The 11,220-nt window shown below is 39.2% G+C and overlaps 1 protein-coding gene across 1 annotated transcript; it reads left to right on the forward strand.

The window, feature by feature from the left end:
* Positions 1–1,208: 1,208 nt before the first annotated feature.
* On the forward strand, positions 1,209–11,220 carry ddx20 (DEAD (Asp-Glu-Ala-Asp) box polypeptide 20). Its single transcript, XM_030139745.1, has 11 exons — positions 1,209–1,427; positions 2,784–2,878; positions 3,310–3,478; positions 3,584–3,698; positions 3,819–3,961; positions 4,305–4,443; positions 4,627–4,685; positions 6,669–6,751; positions 6,890–6,995; positions 8,404–8,505; positions 9,930–11,220. The coding sequence occupies exons 1-11, from the start codon at positions 1,232–1,234 to the stop codon at positions 11,054–11,056; spliced, it is 2,334 nt and encodes a 777-aa protein (XP_029995605.1). The 5' UTR covers positions 1,209–1,231; the 3' UTR covers positions 11,057–11,220.

An 11,220-nucleotide genomic window follows, 5' to 3' on the forward strand; every position in this document is an offset into this window, starting at 1 on the left:
TTGCACATTTTACCTTAAAATATGCACAAATGCAGTTTTCAGTGTATTGACACTGCTACATGTACATGTAAGCACTTACCTCAAATTAGCCCATAAAGACCCACTGTGACTTTTATGGTAGATGCCAAATGAATTTTTTTTCTCTATTTAAGCTTTCTTAACAAATTTATCACCATTTATTGTAATATTATGCTCTGTATTTTATGTTTCAGGAATCAGGTATTTTCCTATTTTTAATTCACTGAGCATGAAGATCTTCATAAAAGCTCAGATTAAAGTGGAAGGTTATTATATCAGAAATAGAAAAAAAACTGAGGAAAAAGTTTTTTTTTTTTTTTTTTTTTTTTTTTTTTCCTGTACTTGTCATGTCCAGCATCCTAAAAGCAGAATGGTAGTCTGGCTGCCTTTTGGTGCTGAACAAATTTGCTTTGCCAAGGGTAACTTCATAAAGTATATGAAGCTCCCCTTCATATTCTACTGTGTTTATTATGAGCTTTGTTGAACCACATTTCGATGCCAGGCCTGACATGGGGGGGGGGCTGAGGATGAAAAAGCAAGAGAGAAGAAGGTGAAAAGTGTCTTTTTCAGTCCAGTCTCTCATTCACTGAATATAAACCGAGTGTCTCCATCCACTGTCACTGATCCAACTCAATGGGTTTTACTGGTGAATCAATGTTGTTGAAGATGATGGTGTTTCCACATTCACTACAGAGCCTCTGAACGTCCAAATGGGTCATATCTGATGACCATGAAAAGATGAATAGCAATATTTTACACCAATTATTTACATGGGTTGATAGCATTAATGGATCAACAGGCATTAAACAGTTCCATCAGTAGATGGTTTGGGTCGACAGTGGATGTTTGGGTCTTTATGGGTTAATTTTACACTGACCATCCTTCTATGTGTTCTGGTAATTATAGGTTTTGTGTCTAATATATATCTTTCACCATCTGTCGTGAACCTAGTTGTATCAGTCATATCTACACTATTATAATAATTTATTTAAAATATGTAGAAGGGAAATAAACTTCTGTCCTTCACTTTGTGTTTAAATAATTAAAATGTTTCATATTTTTTCTTCTTGGTTCTGTTTGTCGGATAAATAAATGTTTCATTCCTGGAAGAACTACATGATAACTGTTTCAGTTCTCCTCCCGGCCACTAGATGGCGGTGTAGCCCACCACGCCGCTCTTTAAAGCGGCTGTTTTCAACACTGGTAAATAAACATGGCTGCCTCCTTGAGGAGAGCGGCCCACGACATCGAAACGCGAAAACGTACCGAGGATGTTCTTCTGTCGGAGGGGATCGACTTCAGCTCTCTGCTGTTGTCTCAGCCCGTGTTGGAGGGACTGTCCGCGTCGGGCTTCCAGAAACCGTCCCCGATCCAGCTCAAGGCGATCCCGCTGGGCCGCTGCGGACTGGGTGGGTTCGGTCCACATGTATGCATGTGTATGAGGGTCTGAGATGTGGAACTAGTGGGAAAACTACTGACTGGGTCTATATATGACCTATGTGCTGCATTCTAAGACCAAAGTTTGGTCCAAAATGCAGTTGATGTCATACTTTTTCTGTATTTCAAAACTTGTTGACATATTCTGTCGTTCCTTGCTTAATAGATTACATGTATTGTTATTATTATTATGATTATTAGTAGTATTTAAAATTGTATTTAGCCAGGAAAAATCCCATTGAGATTGAGAACCTTTTTTACAAGGGAGTCCTGGCCCAGATAGGCAGCAGCAAATACAACACCCAGTTACAAGATCACACAGTTAAAGCACATACAGCAGACACATTTGACAATAAACAGTAAAAAATAACACTTACAAGCATTATTATTATTATTATTATTATTATTATTATTATTATTATTATTATAAATGGAGGAGACAGAGCTGAAGATGAGATTTTTTGGGAGTGACAACACATCAGAGGGAGTGATGGTAATGAAAAGGACACTGAATACCTTCAAAGCCAGACTGGACAAACAGTGGAGCGATCACCCACTTCATTACAATTACAAAGTGACTGATGTGTATTGAGAGACTAATTTTGGGGCTTATAGGTTTCAGCCTTCATGCTGTATTTTTGTATTGTATTGTATTGTGAATATACTGGTAGAAGGATGGTGGAGATGGAGCCACCAGGAATGAGGCCAAGAGGAGATTTATAGATATGGTGAAGGAGTATGTGTGAGGAGACAGGATCAGTTGAAAACAGATGATGTGGTGATGATGTATACTGTGGTGACCCCTGAAGGTAGCAGCCGAAAGTAGTAGCAGATTATTATTATTATTATGTCAACAAAGACTTTGATATCAGGAGAAAAATTTGGGTTTCACTTCAGTCAGCTTCACTTACTCTGTCTGACCTGTACTTTTTCTGGGAATATGAGTGGGATCTACTCCCCTCAAAGCTCACCTCTCTAGAATTAACATTTTAGGATACATTTGTGCAAGAGGTGCAACATATTACAAATCAATAGAGCCCCCAAATTCTGATCAGAAAGTTAAATGATAATGGTGATATGCAAATTGTCTGTAAATGTTCAAAATGTCATATTTAACTTGCAGGTTTACCCTTTAGTGAACTAAACCACCATAACTGTGTCAGTCTGTTGAACTGTGTATTGAACATGTTGAATTTGTTGCTACACACTGGGCATTCTAAATGGGAAGTGTCAACGTTCAGACTAATGGGGTTGAGTTAACTGTGGGAGCTAAAAACACAAGGGTCATTGCTGAGTCAACCCTGATTAATTTGCTCTATTTGTTTCAGATTTGATTGTGCAGGCCAAGTCTGGAACAGGGAAGACATGTGTGTTCTGCACCATTGCTCTGGACACTTTGGTCCTGGAGAATCCTGCAACTCAGGTGAGAAGAGTCAGGAATAGAAAAAGCAGAAATGTACTGTATATCGCATGTTTTTCTTGTAGTCTGTTTTTTCTATGTTTGTTTTTAGGAATTTAATAAAAGAAAAAGTGTTTTGAAGGAGAATTAAGAGTTCTGTTATGAAATCGAGCAGTCACTATTTACTCTCTTCATTTATATGTAGACTGCAGATTGTCAGGAGATGTAATCAATTTGGTTTTGAGGATTTTAATCTAGTATGTTCAAGATGCTCAGCGTTGAAAGTATAAATGAAAGAGGCGAGTAATTGCTAAAGGAGGCGTTGTCTGTTTTGTTTAAAGACTGGCTGTATAATGTGAACGGTAAGCTTATTATTATCCTCACACTTGTCCATCTTTAATCTCTTTCCAATCAAGCATAAATGGTTGTTAACATTTCACCTGCTTTTTCTACAGGTTCTTGTGCTGGCTCCGACACGCGAGATAGCGGTGCAGATCCACTCAGTGGTGATGGCCATAGGCTGTGCTATGGAAGGTCTGGAGTGCCACGTTTTCATCGGGGGCAGGCCCGTGAGTCAGGACAAACCCCATCTGAAGAAGTGCCATATCGCTGTGGGCTCTCCTGGTAAAAAGCCAATCACTAATGGAAATATTAACACAGAGGCTTTACCTGTTTATGTAACCGCCGTGCTGTTTTTAACATTTTGTAACCGTTGGCGGTTCTATGCAGGTCGTATCAAGCAGCTTATCGAGTTGGGCATGCTGTCCACTTCCAGCATCAGGCTATTTGTCCTGGATGAAGCAGACAAGCTACTGGAGGAGGGCAGCTTCCAGGACCAGATAAAGTAAGATCAACAGAGATATATATTATGTAACCAGAGTAAAACCCCCACTGTAAAAAATTTAATACAACCTACAACTTTTAACTGTCATACACTGACAGCTCCCATCTTCTTCTTCTACAGCTGGATTTTCTCCTCTCTACCAGTGAACAAACAGATGCTTGCACTCTCTGCCACCTACCCAGAATCCCTTGCTCAGCATCTTACCCGTTACATGAGCGAGCCTACGTTTGTTCGACTGAATCCTAGTGACATGGGCCTCAAAGGTAACACTGTGAATAATTATGTTAATATCATGAATTTATTTTGCAGATACTTTGTTAGAAGTTTTGCCTTTATTTTCATTTTAACAAAAACAGGAAGTGAAGGCAGTAATTGCATCAAACATGCACTATTATTAGCGACAAAACACAACCATAATTACATTTATCTCTTATGTTTAGTCTCTTATCTTCTTAAACTGCTGTCGTACTGTAAAAAGGTGTAGAAAAATACAGACAATTTCTTCCCAAATCAAGAAAATGAGCCCTGATTTTTCACCCCCTGAAAATCCCAGATGATTTTGTTAATATTCTGTTCTTTATCCCATCTTGGCCACCCCTCTCTTAGGTTTAAAGCAGTATTACAAGCTGGTGCAGTCGCATCCTTTACCTCACAAGATCTTTGAAGAGAAGGTGCAACACCTACTGGAGCTTTTCAGCAAAATCCCATTCAACCAGGCTCTAGTGTTCTCCAACCTTCACACAAGGTAACACCTAATTAGAAATGTACTGTATATACTCCTCCATGTGGGAGTGCACTCTTGATTACCCTCCAGGTCAAGCTTAAATATATCTCAGTAGGCGGTGAAATTGATACTGATGCATATTGAACAAAGTGCAGATTGATTACGTGTTTTGATTGCTGCTGTTGTTGCTGGATGCTCCCACAGGGCTCAGCACCTGGCAGACATCCTGTCATCTAAAGGCTTACCGTCTGCTTGCATCTCAGGTAAGAGGCAATATAGAAGAATAATTAACTTCCTGTCTTTAATGTAACACCTCTTTTAGGAGGCTGTCGACCTGTAACTCACCATATTATTTTTGACATGTTAATAGATTTTACATTTGATTGAGTTTGACTAAAGGTCAAGGATTTAAGTGGATCTGGGACTGCAGAAATGGAATATAATATTCATAATTATGTTTTAACCAGTGTAAAATAATATGAAAATGAGGAGCTACAGAGGAATTGGTTTGCTTCCATATCCTTTGTGATATTCCACCATGTTTCTACAGGAGCTCTGAACAGTCTTTTTTCATCTACTATGTTTGAGTGATGTGAACTTGACTTTCTCTTTGCTCAGTTGGTTCAAATATGCAACATCACCACTAGATGGCCCTGAATATTACACACAGACACTGAACATTTTTATATTTTACCCTTTAACCCCTGAGACATTATTCCAGGTGAAAGTGTTGCTGGGAATTTGCGTCTGTTTCAGTGTTATAAAATCTGCTGTGAGTACTATGTGCTTGTGTTCCTTTTCTGCAGTGGTTTTACTTTACTGTGTGTTTTAGGGTCAAAACAGGGTGAAAAACAGAAAAAGACAAAGAGAGGAATTGAAGTTTTACAGGTTTTTACCAAATAAGGCACTCAGAATGTACATCAATAAGAGATTTAGGATGTTGAACATGAACTGTGGATTGGAACATACAGAACAACAAGTATTTGAATTTTGGTTCAGTAGTTTTTGTTTTGGACTCTCTTTTTTTTTTTTAATCAGTCAGCTGCTTTTTGGCTCCTGGTTCAACTCCAAAAAGCAGTTACATGGTCAAAATCTGGTAAAAACACAGTAAAACTAATAAAGGGAAATCACTATAACACTGCAAACAGTAAAAACAAAAAAACATAAGGAAAATAGTGTTTAAAAAAAAAAGCCTTAACCGTCTATTCTTATGGAGTCGGTCTCACTCCCTGCTGTGTTTTACCCCCATTACACAGGTGACGGGGGGTGCACTGAGCATGCTCAGATGTCTATGGAAAGCACAAGGTCTATTCTACAAGCATGTGTCCAAATTTTTCCGGTTGAATTTTTAGGAATATTTAAAATGAGGCGATGGCTACTACTACAGTACTGTGGCACAAAATATCAGTTTGTCTATTGCCACAGACCAATCAAACATTAGCATTTGTACCAGAACCAATCAGGGATACTGGTACATGAACTCATTAGCCTCTTGTTGCCACAGTACTGTGGTGATATATGGCGTATACTTCAGTGCATTCTTTTGTGCACTTTGCTACCACAGTACTGTGGCAATTGATGGAAGAAGCAACAATTAATGATAGTATATAGTATAGAATAGGAATTATTGTTCTAAATAATCTGTATGTGGTTTTGTGGTGTTCTTTGCTCTGGAGGCTGTAAAACGTGGGTGGAGCTACATGTTAGATGTGGCAGTTTGCTGTGTGACTTCTCAGTTCTGTGTCAGTTTTGTGTCAGTGGCTGATTTATATCAATGTTGGATTTACCTACCAGCACCCTCCCGCCCCGTTTGAAAATCTTTCGGGGGGAGAAAAAAAAAAACTTAGATTAGGAATTGAACCCAAGTGTTCCACACTGAAGTCTAATACATTACCAAGTGAGCTAAATGCCTGCTGTGTTTCAGTTTGACCTGTTCGCTGTATGATTGCCTTGGCCCTTTTTCAGGATGTAATTTACCAGTCTAGACATGGTATAATAAGGGCACTGATTGGCTCTGTGGTAATAGACAAACCCATATTTCATGTCACAGTACTGTGTCAGTAGCCACTTTGTTAAAATAAAGCATACAGACATGTCAGAGGTTAAAGGGGTTTTAAAAAAAAAAATTGCAAGTAATCTGGAAGCAATTGTTATGAATTTTGCTTGTGTTGTATTGTTGGTTGTCTAAGCAGAGTTGTTTTGAGTTGATGCTGATACAATGTGACGCTGTGTGGTGATCTGTACAGGTGGTCTGAGTCAGGACCAGAGACTGGAGGCGATGTCAAAACTGAAACAGTATCAGTGTAGGGTGCTCATCTCCACTGACCTGGTAAGACATGTTATCTGTCCTGACATGCTCCACATGTCATCCCTCACTTGCATTCTTTTCTCTCCCAGTCTGTGTTTTTTTTATTTATTTATTTATTATTCCTGTTGCACTTTGCCTCTGTCGTTTCCTCTCTGTCAGACCTCCAGAGGCATTGATGCAGAGAAAGTAAACTTGGTGATAAACCTGGACGTACCACAGGATTGGGAAACCTATATGCACCGAATCGGACGTGCCGGACGCTTTGGTAAATATCCCATATCGGTTAATTAGTGCAGAAGCAAAGGCTCAGAGGCAGCAGAAAGCGCTGTTGTTTAATGTTAAGCATTTACACTTGCCCAGATGGCTGATAACATCGGGCAGGTGGAAGACTGAACAGACTTGTCTCATTATGGCGGAGATCATCCACTACTGCATCCATATTTCAGAGGAAATCATGCATCGCTGGTAGACATATGCCCATTACTTATGAATCCAAAATGGGAAAAGCCTCAGCAAGACATTCTTTCACTGATTAACGCTTGTCTGTTGCATTCTGGGAAGCATATACCTCACTTAACATCCCTTTCTCCCTCTTCTGAGTTGATTTTTTGTTTCATTATTTATTTTTAGTATGCTCCAGGTGGCATTTTTATTAATAAAATTGATAGAGGTGTTGGGGTCTGGGAGTCGTGCCACTCTGGTTTCCTCCTCTTTCCCACCTGGTGTGATTCATCTTAGGTTGCAGTTAATTCTTAAATTCATCTTCCCATAATTGTATTACGTGATGAAAATGTTTATTTGACAGACTTTACTGTGACAAACCCGCTGATGTTTTGCTTCTCACTCAGGTCAGGTAGTTGTTGAGAAGCTGGCGATTTAACCCAGGTGTCTGCATAGAGTTTGATGTCCCACTGTGAAATAGTAAACTCAGACTCATAGTGCTCCCATCACTGCCAGTTGCCCTTGAGCAAGACTAAGGAGTAGCTCTGCAGGATACGAGAAAAATTTTTGTGCGATGAGGATATAACTTGTAAATACTGACATATGCATATTAGCTGTGGTCACAATAGGTTTGCTGTTTACACTGAGGTGCCTTTAGCCACTGAGAAAACATGTTTTTATTGAACACATGAATACCAATTATATTGTTTTTCTCCTTTTCCTTTTTTCTTCATTGCATCTTTGCCAACACATGCTCCTCTTTTGTATGTACCACTCATGTCCATATTGCAGTGGGAAAAAAATATGACTTCTATTGGTCTTGCTCCAGTGTTTGTAGAGCTTAAAAAAACCTTCAACATGGCCATTGTTGAGTTGCATGTTCTGTATAAATCCTCTTTGCTGTTATTTTACTCTAAATAAGACTCAATTTGCTTGATCAAAGAGGCTGTTTCTTATTGACTGCATTACACACTATTTGGAGGATTAGCTTCCGTCTCTGGAGAATTAGCAGCTTGTACCCACCTATCAAGGTCAACAGGCTCCCCACCATCTGCATTTAATTAAAATGACCTTGAATTACTTGTGTTTTTTTTTTTTTTTTACTTTTTGGCAACAGAGGGCAATTTAGTCCCTGTTTACTCGTACGGTGCACCTGCCTTTTCTCATTCATCCTCCTTTTATCCCTTTCTGTTATGTGAGTGAGGTCTCATCAGGATTACTTTTTTTTTTAGGCACTCAGGGGCTGGCTGTGACCTACTGTTGCCATGGTGAGGAGGAGAATAAGATGATGGCCATCGCTCAGAAGTGTGGTCTGAGTTTGTCTGCACTGCCTTGTGAGTTTTGTTTTTTAAATGACGCTTGTTTTTTTAAGTTCTCAACATCTGATTTTTCAGTTAAAATGTTAAAAATGGTTTATAACACTAGACACTATTAGCTCTCTTTTATTTACCCTAAAAGGTTCTATATGTAGTATTGATATTCCAGACTCTTAATGCTGTGTATCCAGACTTTATCGCTCACTGAGTAAAGGATAAAGGTCATTGTTTAAACACATTTGTATTATGGTATCATCAAGTTTTCTGCATCAAACAAAAACTCATTTGATCGTTTGTCAAAATAGCACTGTCTTATAATCTTGACATGCTGTGTCAGGTGATTGTTTACATTATAGGTCTGTTAGCTTAGCTTCCCAAAGTAAAACCATAAATCACCTCAGTTTTCTGTACATTTTTTTGACATTAAAGATCTGTTTGGAATCATCCAAACAAGGCCAGAACTGTCACAGTTTAGTCTGAACTATCGATCCACAAACAGCAACTTAGCAAAGGTAATAACATCACATAATAATTTTATCATAATCAAACTCACCCATGTAGAAGAAACGATTTCAAACTCATCAAACTCCCATTAATTTAGAGCTGTGTCCAGTGGTGAAAACAACAACAGTGCTTCTATCTTTTATCACTTTCTCTTTTTTTTTTTTTTTTTTTTGACTCTGAAAGTTGTTTCTTAATGGTTCTCATCCCATGTCATTTTGTGTTGTTTTGGTCAAAGCCCCTGTGGTGTTAGTTTTCCTCACCATTGAACACCTTCAGAGTAACTCACTACTCCCTCTAGTGGTCACATAAATCTGTCAGTTCATTGATATAAATTGATTCAGTTTATATCTCCACAATACAGTATGTCAATGTGATATCATGAATTGCGTACAGATAACACGCCACTTTTAATTAGCGTGTTATCTGTACGCATTATAAGCTTTCCGTGTGTACATTCTCGCTGCATCAAATACCATGCAATTAGCGGTTAGGTTTAGCAGTTACAGATATATAAACTGGAGATCTTGGTGTACATTGACACGCGATCAAATGGCGTTGAATAACATGCGAAAGGATGAAAATGCATACGTATAGCACACCAAATGCCATAAGAACTGGTGTGACATACAACGCGATTTCATGAGATCAATCTGAGTATGTTGATATCTGCAGCGTAACTTATGTCTCTTTATTCTACACACTTTCCTCATAATTTTAGGTATTTTTAAAAAAATATCTAAAGGTAGAAATACTACATATAGCCCCTTTTAAGTGGAAGCTGACAATATGGTAAGACACAATTAGAGTAATATAAAGGCCATTCATTAATAAACATGTCTTTGCATCTGTGTAGAATTGCAGTATAGTGTTATAAATTAATTAAAACTACTTTAATGGCTATGTTAAATAGATTCTCACAGATGTTCCCTGTCCTTTAGCAACTTTAGAGCCTGCATTGATGGAGGAACCATGTGACTGGGATGTTTGCGCTGAGGCTTCAGACCCAGTGCCCATATCACAGCTCCGATCCAAGACTGAGAAGAAACGGCGAGTCAAGACCGCTGTCTCGGCTGAGGATCAAACAGTAGAATGCAGCAGACCAGCGACACAGGAGATGTCCCATCCAGCCCCAAAACGGGGACCAAACAGTGACAGGAATCTTATGAAAGAATGTAACAAGAAGGATACTCCTTCACAGGCGCCTTCTCAGGCAGCGGCACCGACTCGAAAAGAGCTGCAAGACGCTCTGCCCAAGATCCCCCCACTCAGCTCTTTCAAGAATATCAAATCCCGTTTAGTTACATTCGAGGAGGCTGAGCTGGACTTCCAGAACTTCATTACAACAGGTTTGGGGAGATCAGTAGAGGTTATCAGGCAGTTCAGAGGTAAAGAGGATGGAGACTTTAAAGATCAGAGAGAGTCATTCATACTTGATGATGATGGTGGCACTCGGAGTGTCACACACAATAGTAGATCTCACTTGTCACCTCCCAGATCACCTTCTAGTTCTTCAAACTCCCAGTCTGACATGGAGGAGGATAAGACAACAGGTAGTCTAGATCTGACTAAAAGAGGCACTTCTGAAGAAGCTGCCCAGGTTCACACTAAAGGCAGTGATGCATTAAGTTCAACCAGACCAAAGGATAGTCCCAGTAGATGTTACCGGACAACTTATGACGCACACGGCCGAGATTTATCACAGTCTGAGGAAAATAAATCAAATAGACGAACAGATCTGACACCTTCAGGACAGACTGAAAGAAATAAACCACGGAAGATTAAAGAACAAATTGGAAAACAGGGGAGAAAGATTGTAGAGGAGATTGGAAAAGAGAGGAAGAAAGAGAGAGCTGAAAAAGAACATGATGAAGAAGAAGAAGAGGAAGAAGAGGACTGGAGTTCTGAAGGTTATTGGCGGTCCTGGTACAGAGCCTGGCATCAGTACTATGCCTCAATGTCTGCTGCAGGACCATACGGATACCAAAACTACTACAGTACAGCCCACAACTGGATGGCTGCGTATCGTATGAATGCTGTGTATATGGAAGAACTCATGAAAGACTGACTGTTGTCGACACAGCCCACTGACATGTCTTAACACACCCTGCAAAAATGTTATCCATTTTGCACTTCTACTGCTAAAATGTGCTGAAAAGAGTGCTTTTCAGTGAAATGATTCTGTATGTTGTATGTCACTCTTTTCTAATAAATTACTTATATTAACTTTGA

The sequence above is a fragment of the Sphaeramia orbicularis genome, chromosome 7 (assembly GCF_902148855.1).
Source record: "Sphaeramia orbicularis chromosome 7, fSphaOr1.1, whole genome shotgun sequence".
Lineage (NCBI taxonomy): Eukaryota > Metazoa > Chordata > Actinopteri > Kurtiformes > Apogonidae > Sphaeramia > Sphaeramia orbicularis.